Source organism: Colletes gigas, unplaced genomic scaffold (genome assembly GCF_013123115.1).
Source record: "Colletes gigas isolate AHSC1104 unplaced genomic scaffold, ASM1312311v1 Colletes_gigas_Sc00002, whole genome shotgun sequence".
Classification (NCBI taxonomy): Eukaryota; Metazoa; Arthropoda; class Insecta; order Hymenoptera; family Colletidae; genus Colletes; species Colletes gigas.
Genome location: NW_025106631.1, coordinates 3,087,391 through 3,104,110, shown reverse-complemented (window position 1 = coordinate 3,104,110; position 16,720 = coordinate 3,087,391). Strand labels below are relative to the sequence as shown.

At 40.8% G+C, this 16,720-nt stretch overlaps 2 protein-coding genes and 3 non-coding genes across 5 annotated transcripts in view; 4 read left to right on the top strand and 1 right to left on the bottom strand.

The window, feature by feature from the left end:
• The first annotated feature begins 9,012 nt into the window (after positions 1-9,012).
• On the top strand, positions 9,013-11,253 carry LOC122400750. The gene is made up of 2 exons (XM_043402378.1): positions 9,013-9,635; positions 10,600-11,253. Exons 1-2 carry the CDS (start codon positions 9,219-9,221, stop codon positions 11,035-11,037), a joined length of 855 nt encoding a protein of 284 aa, XP_043258313.1. The 5' UTR covers positions 9,013-9,218; the 3' UTR covers positions 11,038-11,253.
• A 1,347-nt stretch (positions 11,254-12,600) lies between these two features.
• On the top strand, positions 12,601-12,682 carry Trnas-gcu. Its single transcript has one exon. It is a non-coding gene; the product is annotated as a tRNA-Ser (tRNA).
• Positions 12,683-13,425: 743 nt separating this feature from the next.
• On the bottom strand, positions 13,426-13,497 carry Trnad-guc. The gene has a single exon. It is a non-coding gene; the product is annotated as a tRNA-Asp (tRNA).
• A 1,054-nt stretch (positions 13,498-14,551) lies between these two features.
• The window catches only part of LOC122400490, a 60,971-nt gene continuing 58,802 nt past the window's right edge, over positions 14,552-16,720 (top strand). The window contains exon 1 of the mRNA XM_043401999.1: positions 14,552-15,009. The gene's annotated coding sequence lies outside the window, so the exon portion shown is untranslated. The remainder of the gene's footprint in view (positions 15,010-16,720) is intronic.
• Positions 15,579-15,651, top strand: Trnak-cuu. The gene has a single exon. It is a non-coding gene; the product is annotated as a tRNA-Lys (tRNA).

Below are 16,720 nucleotides of genomic sequence, written 5' to 3'. Positions count from 1 at the left end.
AGTTCTCCAATCCTTTTCATATCTTCCAACATTTTGTATTCATTTAATCTTCCCTAAGTAGTAGCTTAGGATGATTAATGATATGATGGACTTCCCAATACAATTTACATATTTACACACTTTGTTTATATTGTGAGCTATTAATTTGCATATATAATGCTTTTCCTTAATCCTTTCCATTACTTAACAGTACGAAATTTAATAATATAAAGTCGAAAAAGCCTACTCTGGAGGGATGAGGATTCGAACCCAGGCGCGCAGAGAACATTGGATTAGAAGTCTAACGCCTTAACCACTGAGCCACCTCTTCGTTACATCAAAGACGATGATCTTTTGTTTTATCAATTCGATCAACTTATCGTCCTTCGTTGCACTTTTTTTAACGTCCATTCTTCGATAACAGTACGAGTGTTGGGTTATTTTCTATTAAAAGTTTTGTGTAAAATTGGCAGTAGAAAAAATCAGAAATATGAATATTGACGATACAATGATTACAATCGAATATCTGGATATTCTATATTTTTCAATTTTTCAAACAGAGTAGAGTAACGATTAATTTAATATCATTAAATTAAATACGGTAAGAGGAAAGTTGCTAAAATGGCTGATAGGAAAAGTAACGCGAGTGGACAAGTCAGGCGATCAGCTCCGTGTACGGCTTCTGTGCCACGGCTTTGAACGCGACCAATCGAAGAGATCAAACAAAGAGCAAGCGTAATTTCCATTTGACATTAACGCGGCGATATCTGGAATTTTCTCTTTAAAAAAGTGGCCGTACCAACCGCGGGGGAAAAAGTCGTCGCGTCGTAGATCGGAAGAAACTGGTCTCAGACTGGACAACGTTTCTCTCCATTCCTTTCGGGAACCAATATAATCTATGGGGATTACTAGAAAGAAATTCGTACGATTCCCAATCGACAGGGATTATTAGAAATTTAATAGATTTCGCCAAAAAGAGAATAATGGAATACATCGAGAAAATATTAAATTGTGCTTAACAAGGGACATCGCCTAAATCTCATAACCCAATGATGAAACTTGGTATAATATAAAATATTTAAGGGGCGTTTTTCATTCTTAACGTACGACCATCAAGGAGTTCATTGTGGCGTCGCTTCTTGTGCTCGCCACCAGAGGGCTCGCGCTCTCACAAGCGCTCAAGCAACCCCACATATACAGTGTTTTTCGTTAATAATTCAAAAACGAAGCCCTATCCGACATTTTTGCAAAGGAAATTGTTGTTCAGAATCAGTCTCAGCTACCCCCCATTTCCGGTTCTTACACTATTTACGGGACACCCTGTATACATTCCTCGGACGACTTCCCAATATCTAAAAACACCCAGACTCATCCTAAATTAACAACCCCCACCACCATACTCATATCGCATGATGCATGAAAAACGAGGTTTTTGAAAGTTTTCCCTCCAGCCTGAACTCAAGAAATACCGCAACCCCACACTAACATAAATATACCCAGACACACTAACATTCATTCTAAATGCAGGTTATAGGGCCCCAGCCCCAAAACAACAAAAACAAAAACAAAAAAAAAAATAGAAAAATAAACTTTCCAAAATCCCCACCTTTCCTTTTCTGCCTCCTATGAAATTTTCCCGAGATTCTACATCAATAAAAAAAATTAATTTCTCTGTCTGTTGATCTCTTGAAGATAGTTGGAGTTTTTAACAATATCAGAGGAATTCTACTGTGCGTCGCGACGCATACTGCCTGGAGGAACAAGAGTGGACGCGCGAAAGCGAACGGACGTTAGCCTGGCGAACGGAGAGAGGCAAGTCTGAACTTCTCGAGGCCCGTCAGTAAGAATCTCGCTAGTGTCGGTAGCGGTGCATTCGACACGATTATAATACTTGCACGCGACATCCCGTACAACGAGAATCACTACCGACAAGACGTGTGTGCTAATTCAAGCGCGTGAAAATTATTTCGACCATTCCGCGTTCCTTGCGGGGCCTGAAATCCCCAACGATCGGAAGATCGATTTCGCGCAACTTTCACAGGATCGATAGAGAACGTTCTACCGCGCGATTCGATCGTCGAAAATCAGAAATCCTTTCGCGTGGTTGCAATGTTACGACTCGTGGTCACGAATGTTTCGTCAGTGATCGTTTTCGAGAGTGAACCGACGCTTCATCGATTTTTTGGAGGATAAGGAGAAATAGGCGATCTTCCCGCTCGAGTAAGTGTTCGATAAAAGTTATTCGATTTAAATGGATTAAAATATACTTCTACAGTCGTCAAACTTCTATTGGAAAACATGGCCCCTTTCTCTGAGCGAATCCAATATGGCTGACATTTTTGGATTTAATTTTACACGGTACACGGAAATAAAAATATACGATTTTGCTATCTGTGCAGCTTATCGTAGACAATTTCAATTTCAATTTACAGTTAATTAAAAAAATAGGATTTTTTAGGATTCGGTCCCACCGTGCAATGGTTTGTGTAGCTTATTAGGTTTTCAACTAAAAACCAAGTACAAGAATTAATCTCATTTACTGGTCTCCTATTCTGATGGAGAGAGATGCTATATCTTGCTGCTTATAAGATTCGGTTTCCTGTTTATACAAAGATGCGATAAGACCTCGCATAAACACAAGGGAGATATTAGTCTCCAACGCCACAGTTAGCTCTCAGTTTTTCTGTTCGATTGCAGTGCAGTTCTCTTGTAAAAATCATACTGAAAGAGTGTCTGTTCTAAAGCGTGATAAACTAAAGTGTAACGATTATTTGGAAAGCTGAATCTGACTATTTTATTTAATAAACCAATTTCTGATATAGTCTCGAATCTCATCTTCTGATTCGTTACATCACCACCTTTCGATCGCGACTCGCGGACGATTTCAATAAGAATGGACCTCGCGCCAACCATAATTAACTTGACCGACCTTACGACAACAGACTTATAGCAATCGACACCCGACACGTCCCGCACGATCGATCGAGACAATTATAGTCTCGAAACGACGTGTAATTCCGTAATCGTTCCAGCCCACCAGTGCCTCGCGGAGATGATTAATCAACGCTCATTATTGTTCATTACTATTTGTAAACGATATCTCCACCTTGCTTCTGCGCAACAAGTTTCTATCATTGAATGGAAAATGCCTGATCTAAAATTCTTCTGCTCAAGTTTTTCATGGATTTGGACACTAGAAAACTTTCATCTTTTGCAATGTAAATGTACTCTGGGTCGTTTTCGTTCCCAACTTTACGCCAAAACCATAAATTTGTCCGTTAGATAAGAATGGTAACTACAGAGTGAACTTGATTCATGAACGTGACTTATTATCCACTTAAGCAATGCCCCAACTTCGAATTTCAAAATTTATCAAATTATAAGATTCTCGAAAGTGTAATATAAAACTATGCAGAAAAAAATCCCTATGAGAAAAATCCCTATAAAATAAATCTTCTAAATTTTAATACCTTTCAGCAATTTCATCGGTCGTTGTCAAATATCGAACGATCGATTATTATTATTATATAATTTATATAAATATAATAAATATATAAATTAAAATAAATATTAGATTTATAATTTAAAAAATATATAAAAATATAAAAAAAAATTTATAATAAAATAAAAATCTGAACGATCGTCGAAATGTAATATATCTGTTTCTGTTTATAATTTCAACGCGTGGAATTTTCGAATGTTTACCAATCCCCTCCCCACTTTTAAATTCGCCCGGCAAGGTTTCCCACGCATTTTGTAATTTTCGACACGGCGTGAGTCGCAGTTCGATCAATAATTCGTTGGGAACGTGTTTGCCTTCGCGTTATCGTTTTAATTATTTCGCTGATGGAGAGGGTGACTCCGATTCCCGTTCCAAGCGTCGAGAAGAACATCTGTCGCCGCGGAACTTGGCCGATAACGCGCCTCGAGTTTCGCGCTTATCTGCGAAATTTATCGCCAGATAACGAGTCGAGAAATTGGAGAGTGTGCCACGAGACTAGCAGAGGCACGCGGCACGGTCGAGCAACGTGGAAAATCGCCTGGGTTGAGGACACCGAAATTCCTTCCAGTCGAACGTTCACCCCTCGTTGCTCCTAGAATTTTATTATAAAAAATTAATAAACGCAAATATTTCTAAACGCTTACGGTTTAAATTTTGTTTGTGTCACGTCTCCGTTGCTCGTGCCTCATCCCCACCGATGGCCCCCTGCGCTGACTGACCACTCCCTCCAGGGATCTTTTCTAGCTCGTCGAGCTATACACGCGGCACTTCAAACATAATCGCTCGGACTACGGTTACAAGAAGGCTTAACCGACGACCGTGTCACGATCGATACAGATTAAGTGTCGAGCCAGTGAACTGTAATTTGTACAATGGACCTCCTGAGCGTAGTTTCAGACCGGGATATCCCAAACTGTCTTCCTGAAACGTGAAAAATCGTAAACAAACAAATGAAATTTTTATCACAAAATTACGAAATTATAATTTTACTTTGCCTCGAGCAGACCTATCTGAACGAGTTTACCTCTGTATCATGTTTTAATCTACGGATTCGAGTAAGTCGAAACCACGAAATTCAAAGATTTACCGTGCTCTGTTCACACGAAAAATTGTCGCACGAGTGTAAAAAAAAAAAAAAAATCTGGGGATATTTCAGACACCTTGAGAGTACAGGCAGGTGGTGCAGGCCAAGCACGATCTCTCGTTCCACGTCCCCGACAATTTCCACGCGTCCTTTCGCAAATCCCAACGCGCTCGTGTTTCTGCTGCACCGCGACCAGTTACGTAACCGCGTTCTTTCGCTAGCGATTTGCCCTCTTTTCTACGCCCCGCGCCTACCGATGGGATTTCAAGCGCCTCGAATCGGCTGGACTCTATAAACACGGTGAAAGTATTCGTCCAAACGCGTCGCGCGATTGTTCGTTCGTATTCGGAGATCTCTTTCGAAGGAAATAATCGCGGAAGTCGAGGCAGAACGAGAACGTTGACTCGTCAAAGCGAGAACGTTTCGCGACGATTAATGCCCGCGGTTTGAAGGCGTCGAAAGGACCACCGTAATTAACCTAACCCCCGGAGTGACACTCGCAGCTGCGCTAGTTTCCAACAAAGCCAAGGCCGAAAGCACTCTCGTCCCGCGACGAAGATCCCCAAGCTTTCTTGACCCCGAGGATTGTTTGCCCAATCCCGGCAAGAACGGTGCTTTATTCTTTCCGCTTCGAAACGAGGTCGACTTCGCCTCGTTCGTCGCCATTTTACTTCGTGTCGCGAACAGAGGAACAAACCATTTTCTCGATATCGAAAACACTGAGGAGTTTAACATCGTAATATATCTGCTTTAAATCTTTAATCTACGGTCGATTTTTACGCAAGCACATCAATTAGACGAAAATCAACGATACTAATTTGTCGATTGAGGCTTCATTTCCGGTCACACAATATATTTTCGGTAAAGAATTTTTTTCTCGAAAGTACGTAGCATTTCGGGGGTGTGTGTATTGACCAAAAATGATTATAATCAACCCCTGCAACCAAAAATAATTTTTCCAGAACGATTTGAAATTTTTTAATTTTCTCGAAAAACTTGCAAACCTATTTGAATTTTTTTCTCGAAAACACGCAGGATTTCGAGGGTATGTGTATTGACTAAAAATGACTGTAATCGCCCCCCGCAACTGAAAATAATTTTTCTAGAACGATTTGAAATATTTTGATTTTGTCGAAAAACTTGCCCACCTATTCAAATTTTTTTCTCGAAAACGCGTAGGATTTCCGGGGTATATGTGTTGACCAAAAATGATTGTAATCGACCCTCGCAACTGACAATAATTTTCTTAGAACGATTTGAAATTTTTTAATAATTTTTCAACAAAGCCTCAATCAACAAATTCATATTCTTGACTTTCGTCTTATTTTGGCCACTAGAATCTCCCATTAAAATTTTTCCCAAGTGTGACCGAACACCTTGTATACTAATGGAAGGTCTGTCGAGTACTAGCGAGAAGGGCAGTCCCTCTGGTGGCGAGTACAGGAAGCTATGGACCCTACAGATGTTTTCGTAACCAAAGGATTAATTACAGAAGAGATTATCTTTTGGTCTCCTTCGCGTATAAATAGATTCGATTCGTGTCCCTTAATCGAGGGGGACATCCATCGTTATATCGAGGGATTATTGATTGTTTCGTACCTTTTTTTGTAAGGACGTGTCCGGAGACCGAAAGTATTCAGAGTTTCACGACAAAGCAAATTTATGCCCGTGGAATTCAAGAAACGCTGATTCGCCCGTGCTCCGGAATCCTCCCCCGAATCACTTCTTCGGCGGTGAGCACGGGTACGATTTATGGTCGATTCCCACCCGCTCGAGGGACGCTTATGCCAAATTCAAGACCCGACGAACGACCCCTGCGGTGCAAATCTTAGCGTTTAAAATAATCTTGCAATATTTCCTGACGTGCGTGAACATTGCTTGAACATCGAGTCACTCATAATTTTTTTCACTGTAAGGTTATTGTATAAAGTATACTTAATATATTAAAAAATTTGTATTCCAATCAATATATAAAAATTTTATTTAACGAGCATGCGTTTTAGTTATTTAGTCTTCGATGTCGAGTTAAGTCCAGGCGGTGAAACAAAGATGGCGGCCGTACAAGTGGCTGAGGACTTACTTTCGCTCGTAGGTCGAGGCGAGCACGTGCGTGCATAAAACCAAACGTCATGTCGCGCTTTCGAGGAGCAAGTTTTTGCAAGAGGTGCTGGTAGGCGCCACGCAGAAACTCGCTGGCGCCAGTACCAACATTTTTCTCGATAAGGTCAGCGTCGCTCAAGCCCTCCCCACCCCTCCCTCTGGTCACCGTTATCCAGCGATCTTTTCGCATCAAATTTACCGCCACGGCGATTCTTTCGGAATACATTTCGCGCGCGCGACTGCGTTCGTTCCACTCTTTACCCCCCTCTGTCAACGCCGAGAATCTAAAACGCATGATTTTACTACAGAAAATGCTTATTCACCTTTCTCTTGTAAAATTCAACACGTTCGAATAGCACTTTGTAACGTTATAATCACATTGACAATTTTAAAGTGAAATTTCTCAACGACCATAACCTATTTTGACATGTTGCTTTCATGACAAAAATGTTCAATTTACGAATCATTACTGTACCGTATCGTTTAAAATACAGTAATCCTCCCCTATAACACGGTACTCTTATAACGCGATTTCATATCCCTCGTATAACACGCAGGGATTTCCCACGTTATATTTCTGAACTGTGAAATTTATAATGATTTGTACAGTTCATAATCAATTTCGCGTTCGTTACATATGTATAAGTTTTTTATTTAAAATGTTCTTAGTCTGATTTTAATAAAACGCAAATATTTCGTTTGTAACATAGTTTTTCCTTAATATTCAACTTAAACGAGAAAAGTTAAACGTGAATCATTTGTACATAACGCGTTACATGGGGTCATACGAGCGTAATTCTAACGGCGACGAATATTTCGTGTACTTGCGCAACGATGCTTGCAACGTTCGACGCGACGTGTTTGCGACAGATGCAGACGTTTCGCGGCGGGAAAGACGAAATTGTTGAAAGAGAGCATCGAAGCGAGACGCGAGTACGGATCGAAAGAGATCAGGGTCGGGTGTGGATTCGTCGGGAAACGGTCCTTGAGCGTAATCCGGATTTTTGGGTGACTTCGCTGGCCAGGGGGCAGGGTCGACGCGATATCGCGATATCGTTGCGAACGGATTCGTAGCTAGCACCATATAAGGTCGCGCGAACGCCCGCTATCTACGAGTCGATCGAGTCTGTGGCGTCTCGGTTCTCTTGGTTAATCTCGCGAAACCGGACGCCCCGTACAAAAATTTCGTAACCCCGTCGCTTCTGAAGACGCTTCTCAGAAAACGTGACTTCATTAGGACTAGATCGAAACTAGGGCTTGGACTATAGTTCCTCGAGTGACTTTAACGCTAGATCTACCAAAGGAGTGAAAATAACTCGTATCGCCATTTTGTATAACGATTATCCACCTTCGATACATCTTCTTTCATGAAACTTGTCACTCGAATCGAAGTACATAAACGATTTTATAAAACCATTTTAGGTACATCAAAATTTTTATATTAGTAATCAAGAAGTACAAGAATATTTTAACATTAATTTAAAAATTAAAAATAGAAGATAAATGGTGTTACTACGAAGCCGATAGTGCCAGTATCGCACCGAAAAAAAAGTAGAAATAGAAATAGAAATAGAGATTGATACGAGTTTGACAATTCATGCAAATCTGAAAACTTTTAATTTGAGCCAGCTTTCGTGGGATTCTGTTTGACCGGAAACTTTGGGAGACGTGGTCCCAACACGAGGAGTCAAGAATTAAGCCGTGCAACGCACGGGACGAGTGCTATACACCGAGGCGTGGCGGTGCATAAAGCGTCGCACTCGACGAACCCGCGAAACGTGTTTGCGTGGTCACGTTGGCAACGATAACCAGGAAATAAACATCTCTTGGACGGGCGCTGAACACGGAGACGCGACGCGTTTGCGCAAACTTGCTACCACGAAACCAAATACGAAACGTTTCATTCTTTACAGTCCTCTCAGAGTGGCTGGACAAAGGAATTCTCGTCGATGTTAAACAATTACATATACGTACGAGAATAGTTCTCGTAACGTTAAGAATCCACATAATAAATACCATAATAATTACATGGGTAGAGGTTTGAGGTTAATTATTAATTACATGACATAGACTAGACCCGTTGGAGGCTTGAGATTTTTCCCAAGTAGTTGGACGAAGAAATGTGGGGCCCTAAGCGGATGGTTCGTCATAAAGCCGCCCCTGAACCGTCGCGAAAGAGCGACACGAGATCCGTATGACGTGGTCGGTGGCTGCGCAAGCACGAGCAAACCACGTTCGCGGCGTACGAGATCTGGCAACATGGTTTGAGCAAACGCGTCGCTACCCACTTGCAGAGGTACGCGTGTACGCGACCGGTGTCTGGCGACCGACGACGATCGCCGTCCGAGAAGCGTCTCCGTGTACTCGTGGCTCCTCAGTCGTTCGTCGAGCGTGGTCATTCACGCTCCGCCATATTCGTATCCCGGTTACGTCGTTCCAACGCCCGTGAATCGAGAACCTTCGAACGCGAACCAACGTGCGCAAACGATCGACGCGGCTACGACTCTGGCGTGCAGCAACGTTTCGTTCGGCGGGTCCCGGCCACTGGCTACCATGATGTCGAATCCGGACCTGATCGGCTACACGCACGACTTCCTCACGGAGTTCATACAGATGTACCGAAGCTATCCCTGCTTGTGGCAGGTCAGGTACAGAGGATACAAGGACAGGCTGCTGAGAAACCGCGCGTACGACGCCCTGGTACAAAAATTGCGGGAGGTCAATCCGTTGGCCGACAGAGAGACCGTGATACGAAAGATCAACACCCTCAGAACGGCGTTTCGAAGGGAGTACAAGAAGGTCCGGAGCTCCCAGAGGATGGTTAAGAATCCTCGGCAACGGTACAGGTCTTCGTTATGGTACTATGATATTCTAAAGTTCGTGGCCGAGCAAAACGAGGGAACTGGCCTGGACGATGATGACAATTTTAAGAATACCGCGTTACCCACGGATAACTATCACGAGGAAATGGTACGATTCTGAATGATTTTTTTTTTTAGCTATCCGGGGACCAAACTAACGCGGCCAAACCCACGCAAACCGACCGTAGAATTACGTTTCCAGACGATCCCTGGGAGACTGGCGTGCTCGGTTGGCCAAACGTCGCCGTAATGTCGCGCGTTGCATGCACGGACGAAACGGTTGACGCTTACGCGTCTCGCCAACAATATATCTCCGATATGGCCGAGCCCCTTTTCGTCTCTTCCGTTCGCTCTTTCTCCCACCGTGTGTATGCTCTCTTCTTTCCCCCGCACACCCCCCACTGTGGCATTGCTCGTGCCATCTCTCTTTCGCTAGACGGACCTTTATCGATCCGAAACCTCGTCGAGCTACACCACGCAGGAAATTACATGTAAATCGGAAACAAAGCCGAAATGCTCGCTCGCGGCGACGACTTGCTCTCTACGCGAATATTTATGCGCGCGCGAGCCACGCTTGGAAGTCGGTCTTAATGTTTTATTCCGACCAGAGCGAGACGAGACGCGGACTGGATGAAACGGGACGCAATATGGTGGGACGGGAGCGATAGGGGCTGCATTCGCTCAGCCGTGGAACGCCGCGCACGGTGTGCCAGGGATGTTCGATTTCGAATCGATTTTTTTCAATAGATCTTCTTTTTTTTTTTAGATCGATTGAAAATCAGTTGCTTTCGTACACGTTGATAACGAGAACGAGAATTATGACGTTGGACGTGGTCATAAAAAAATCATCAGTCATTCTTGAAACGTTTGCGTCCGTATGAGGCGCTTGGCCCGTAATCTCCTGATCCCTATCGGTATAACTAGCATATTCAAAGAAACCAGTGCTCCGAAGACTCGCTTGACCCAAATGCAGTAATCTTTTTTTTTCTTGGATCTTCCTTACCGACGGCGAAGACATTCGAATGCTTCGAGAGAATCCCGAGTAAACGGCTGTCAATTATGTTTTTTTTTAGTTCGTACAAGCCAACGTAGACAAGATCGAACCGCCGTCGCCGGTACCGACACCCGAGATCGCGCCGGACCAGTCGTTCAACCCCGTGATCCTGGAAACCGAAGGATCGTACGCGAGGCGAATCTCGTCGTCGACGTCCGCCGCCGACAATCTGAAAAGAAGACATCAACAGGAGGGCTTTCAGGAACGACAAACGAAGGAGTCGGTTCGCGACGTTCCTTCCAGACAATTTGCCACCTGCGTGCCCGACGACGAGTACGAGACGTTCGGCCGTTACGTGGCCAATAAACTGAGGAAGTCGATGCCCCGGCAGAGCATCATCGCCGAGAAAGTGATCTCCGATGTTCTCCTGAGAGCCAACCTCGGCACCTTGGACGAAACTACCTCTCTCACGGAGAAAGTACCGTCCCGTTGTTTCTTGGTAATGGGAGATCGTTGAATCATTCCCTTCGACCGATCGTTTCGAAGAAATCGATCCCCACGGACCACTTAACTCCGTTCCTTTCTTTTTTTACTTTTCGTAAAACTACGCTGTACGTATGTATATATAGTTTTACCGTAACGTTGTTGCCCTGGGTCAGGGGCGTACAACTCGAACCGTCGCGATGGACAGTGTTTCGTTCGAATAATAAAAGTTGAATTTTTATTCGTTCGTTAGGAAATATGTGCAATGAAATTCGTTCCGTGGCGACTGGCTGTTGGCAGAGGAGATAGCAAGAAGAAAGAAAAGGAGAGGAGAGGGGAGCGTTACGTTCCGAGTCTGCTAGTATAAGTCGTGTATCTTTTATCCGGGTCGTAATTTTTCAAATTTTCATATTTGTAATCGAATATTTGTAAATGTTGAATATTTGTATAAAATACTCTTGTTTATTTATAACGGTAATCGAATACTTGTAAATGTTGGAAATTTGTATAAAATACTCTTGTTTATTTATTTATTGTCGACGAATAAATACTTGCTAAGTAAGAAATTGTTTGGTCTCCGCAATCAAATCCTAATTTCGTGTTTCATTGTCTCCCGAACCACCGAAACAAATTGTACCCAAGTTTTTCTTTTTTTTTTTTATAAACCTTTTATACACGATGCTTAGTAAATTGTTTCAAAAGTGAAAAGTGTACGTAAGAAATTCTATGGCTAAAAAAACCAGAGAAGAAAAATTCCCTTCGAAAAATTGAACTATGGCGGACAGGTCGCATTGCAGACGAATAGGAATTGGCGAGCAGCCAATGGAAGCTAGTTTTCGACCGCGTATGTGGGAAAATAATGGATGACGAAACGTATTTTTTTCGAATACCGTTGCAGCTAGTCCCAGTGGTCGTCAACCACGAATAATATAAAAGCTACTACCTACATAAATTGCAAAATTTTAAGTGTTATCTTCGACCATAATCACAAGGGAAGGCTCGTTTCGACACAAGGCTTGCTCAAATGTACCAATTTTATTTCCGTTGTTCTACCACCCCGAAATCGTGCATGCAGATTACGCGTAACGAGCTCCGTTTCTCGACTCCCGATTTATATCGCTCGAAACTTTTCTAATAAAAGTTTCAGGCTAATCAAACGGCCGGTTATCTGGCCTAAACGAGTTATTGCGGAATACATTAACCGGTCGTTACTTTCAATTTCTTAAAACTTCCGTAAAAAGTTTCGCCCCTTTTCGTCCTTTATTGCCGAAGGAAACGGGAACGAAATTCTTATCTGCATAAAAATTTCGAGGAACGAATAAAAGACGAACAATCGTGTATTCGATATTTGTTAAATAAAAATTTCAATTAATTAATAATATTTCGATAATCTACTATGTGTATAAAATTTTGTCCCTGTCTTAAACAGTATTGCTTAACGTAAAATGAGGTTTACGAGCTATCAATTTCAGTTTTGAGGTTAGAGGTTGTTTTATCTAGCGAAAAAAGGAAATAAGAATAATTTGATGACTGATGATCGAACTGGGAAATTTGGAATGCAATATGTTCCGTATATTGAAGTCAAAATTCACGCGAAGACGAGGTGGCCGAGTGGTTAAGGCGTTGGACTGCTAATCCAATGTGCTCTGCACGCGTGGGTTCGAATCCCATCCTCGTCGACTTAACTTTTTTTTCTTTTTACACTTTACAAAACGCAATTATTTACACAGAACTTCTAATATCAATTATACAAAAAAAAAAAATAACGATAACTTATTTATGTGTCATCGAACTTGATCATTTAGACACAAAAAAAAGAACACAAAGTTAAAGACACATATTCTAATAAAAAATACAAATTGTCGTATTATTTCAACATTAGAAGATTATGAAATTATATTATAAGTGCTAGACGTGTTTTTGGAACAAACATTTATCGAATGCAATACAAACAAGGAGCTGAAATGTTTCTCTACAGAATATGGGTTGGATTGCTTGTGAAATTTTTAACAAAAATATGGAATTGTATGAATAATCTACCTTCTCATTTAACGCAAACACTCGTGTAACAAATATAGACATTGCATTTCTTTAGATTTGCTAAAATAAATGTATTAAGATCCATTAAATGTATAACACAACAAAAGTTATGAAAGAGGTCCTTAAATGTACAAAAGGAAAAAGTTATCTCACTTAATATTACAGATTGAAGACTCTACTTGATACCAGATGTACCTATGTACATAAAAAGAATTATTAATTAAAAAAAAAAAGAACCTTGTGTTCAAGTATGTGGTATACTTAAAAATACTCAATGATTATGATAGAGTATACTAAAGAATGGTGATCAGTGCGGGAGAGAAGAAAAATAAAAGATATGATAATAATAATAATGTAAAAATTTATAAAAATAAATTTCCTTCTCCCCGACGGGGAATCGAACCCCGGTCTTCCGCGTGACAGGCGGAGATACTGACCACTATACTATCGAGGACTTGTTGTAAATGTGTTATAAATAAATCGTACATTAGTTACTAACTTTAGTCAATGTCTTTACTATTAATTTTTTTCGGAAAATTTTTCTCAACTCGGGGCCCTTCTCAACTACGCACTCTCGTATTCACTTATTTTTGCAGAGTTGTACTACTTATTACCGTAAAACAAGAAGAAAACAAATAAGAATGAAACTACGATCGTCAAGCACGAATTAAGAATTTTGAAACTCACCGTTCAATGGAGATCACACTCGACCTTTTTTTTCACTTTACGACTCGACCTGGAAATGCCGTTGAAAGACGTCCTGCCTCGCCGAAGGGTTCGAAGGGCATTAGGGATATTGACCATCGAGCAAAATCTGGAAGCACTTTAACACAATGCACGTTGCAGTTAACGGTGTCTCGTGTTACACGGTAAAGAATTCGTAAACTAAATTTGAAGGTTAAGTCGAGAACAGCCAGCACCTGTGGATGCAAACACAGGCTGCCAGAGCTTTTACGAATGATTGAAACCCGATACTGTACATAACGACGAAAGATGATATCGAAAACACTTCAACTTATAAGCATATATTCGTTGTCATTGCATCTCGAACGTTCCAGTTATTTTTGTCATTCGTAGTTTTTTTTGCCCGCGCTTTTCGTTGCATTGGCAGATGCACGAACCGTTAAACTTCGATTATCGAAATAGCACCGATCTTCGAGATTCTGACACTTTCGCTGATAAATCGTGCAAATCGATGTTCGTCTTTCTTTCACGGTGCTCGGACATATACTGGCAACAGAATTTATTCTTCGACGCTAAAACAGAAACCGATCGTTCTGTAGATAAGTTTGTAACCGGAGAACGAAGTGCTGAGTTCGAGCTACAGTAAACACATGGCTCGACTTCCGAGATAAAACACTCTCTATAGAGACGAGCATCGACCAATGGGAACGTCGCAAGAGGGTTAACTTTCAAACGATTTCGAGAGGACTTTCAACGACCGTCCGTTCGACGTTTTTGGCACAATCTTAAGGAAGAAATATCGAATGAACTAACATGCAGCTGTGTAATCGCTAGAAAGAGAAACGTAGGACTCCATGTAACGTAAGTTTGTTTTGTATCTGTGTTCGTAAAGTATCATCTACACTGCGAATAACGTTTCCCGCGCATTTTATCGTTAAAAATTGACACGGGTTTGGTGCACTTTGGTAGGTTAGCCGCTTTAGCTCGACCGTTGGATAGAAAGCCTCGTAAAGTACGCAAATTGCCTTGAAAGTTTGTCGCGGTGTAGCGTCTTTCGAAAACTAAGCCGGGAACAATGTCTTATGCACGGAATATTTATTTCTATACGACGGTCATTTTCTTCGCAGGGTGCAAATTTATATTCACGATAGACGCGGTAAGTGCTGCACGGCATTTAAGCGTGCCAGATATCGGGTTTGTCATTCCGTGCTAGGTTATGTCGAGCAACGACGAGATTAACACTCTCTCCTGAATTAATCAGTGGCAGGAAAAAGGCTTGTGTGTAAGTACTAATACAATTTCAGAATTTCACTTTTCGTAATGATACTTGTCGAATGTATGTCAAAATTAAACGAAGAGGTTAAAAATTGTCAAACGACGTCAAACTGTTTGTACGACTCGTGGCTTTTTTCTCAATACGAAGGTCTAAAATAATATTTTTTACCCACGCTCGAGTTTACTCGAGAACAGCAATTAAAAGGTTAATACTTTAACTGACGTGCGTACTTTATCGTCACACAGAAAGCGAACGGTTTGTGCCATATGCGTCAATATGTCGCGTAGTTAGTAATACATGGACAGCCTGTCAACATTTAGTTTGAATGGCTGTCAGATAAGAAATAACAAATTACAGACTACACCTATTGGAACGAATTTCATTATATTTAGTACGATAGGTTATTTTCTACCTCTATCGATGTGTTTGAAAGCGGTTATTAACAATTAACAGTTAACTTGATTTTAATAAAATTAACGATTGCAGATGCAATAAATGTATTGTTTTTTTTCTTTTTTCTATATTTATGTTTAACAATACGAATTTTAGAATAATGGTGAAGGAAGAAGACATCTGCCCGGCTAGCTCAGTCGGTAGAGCATGAGACTCTTAATCTCAGGGTCGTGGGTTCGAGCCCCACGTTGGGCGAATTACTTTTTTTTAAAGTAATTCATCAAATTCAAAATTTTGTTGCATCTCTTCTTTGAATCTTAAATGTATTATTCCTAAAACCAATGCTACGTAAAATGTTACGAAAATTGACGATTGGAGCAATTATGAAATTATTAAATAAATAAGGGTAACAATTATTTTTTTGATTGCAAATTTCATCCGACTTTTCAATTGCAAGTTTTAGTTAGACTGAACGATCAATTGAAAGTATAATCAATCAACACTGCCTGGAAGTGAAAGGGAAATATATTTTCCTAGGATTTCCGTTTCAGTGCCCTTAATAACGACAATATATTCTAGAGGCCAAAATAAGACAAAAATCGAGAATACCAATTTGTTGATGGAGGCTTCGTTAAAAAGTCATTAACGTTTAAAGTTCTGAATTTTTTTCTCGAAAATGCGCAGGATTTCGGGAGTATGTCTATTCACCAAAAATGATTGCAAATGACCCCAGCAAACGGAAATAATTTTTCCAAAACGATTTGAAATTTTGTTTTTCCGTCGAAAAATTTCACATCTTCTCGAATTTTTTTCTCGAAAATGCGTAGGATTTCGGGAGTATGTGCAATGACCAAAAATGATTGCAATTGACCCCCGCAAACGAAAATAATTTTTCCAGGTCGATTTGAAATTTTTTAATTTTGTCGAAAAATTTCAAATCTTCTCGAATTTTTTTCTAGAAAATGCGTAGGATTTCGGGAGTATGTGTAATGACCAAAATTGATTGCAATTGACTCCCGCAACCGAAAATAATTTTTTTAAAACGATTTAAGAAATTTTTTTTTCGCCGAAAAATGTCAGCACATTCTGGAATTTTTTTCGCGAAAATGCGTAGAAATTCGGGGGTATGTGTAATGACCAAAAATGATTGCAATTGATCCCCGCAATTAAAAATAATTTTTCCAGATCGATTTGAAATTTTTGAATTTTGTCGAAAAATTTCACAGATTCTCGTATTTTTTTCTCGAAAATGCGTAGGATTTCGGGAGTATGTGCAATGAACAAAAATGATTGCAACTGACCCCCGCAACTGAAAATAATTTTT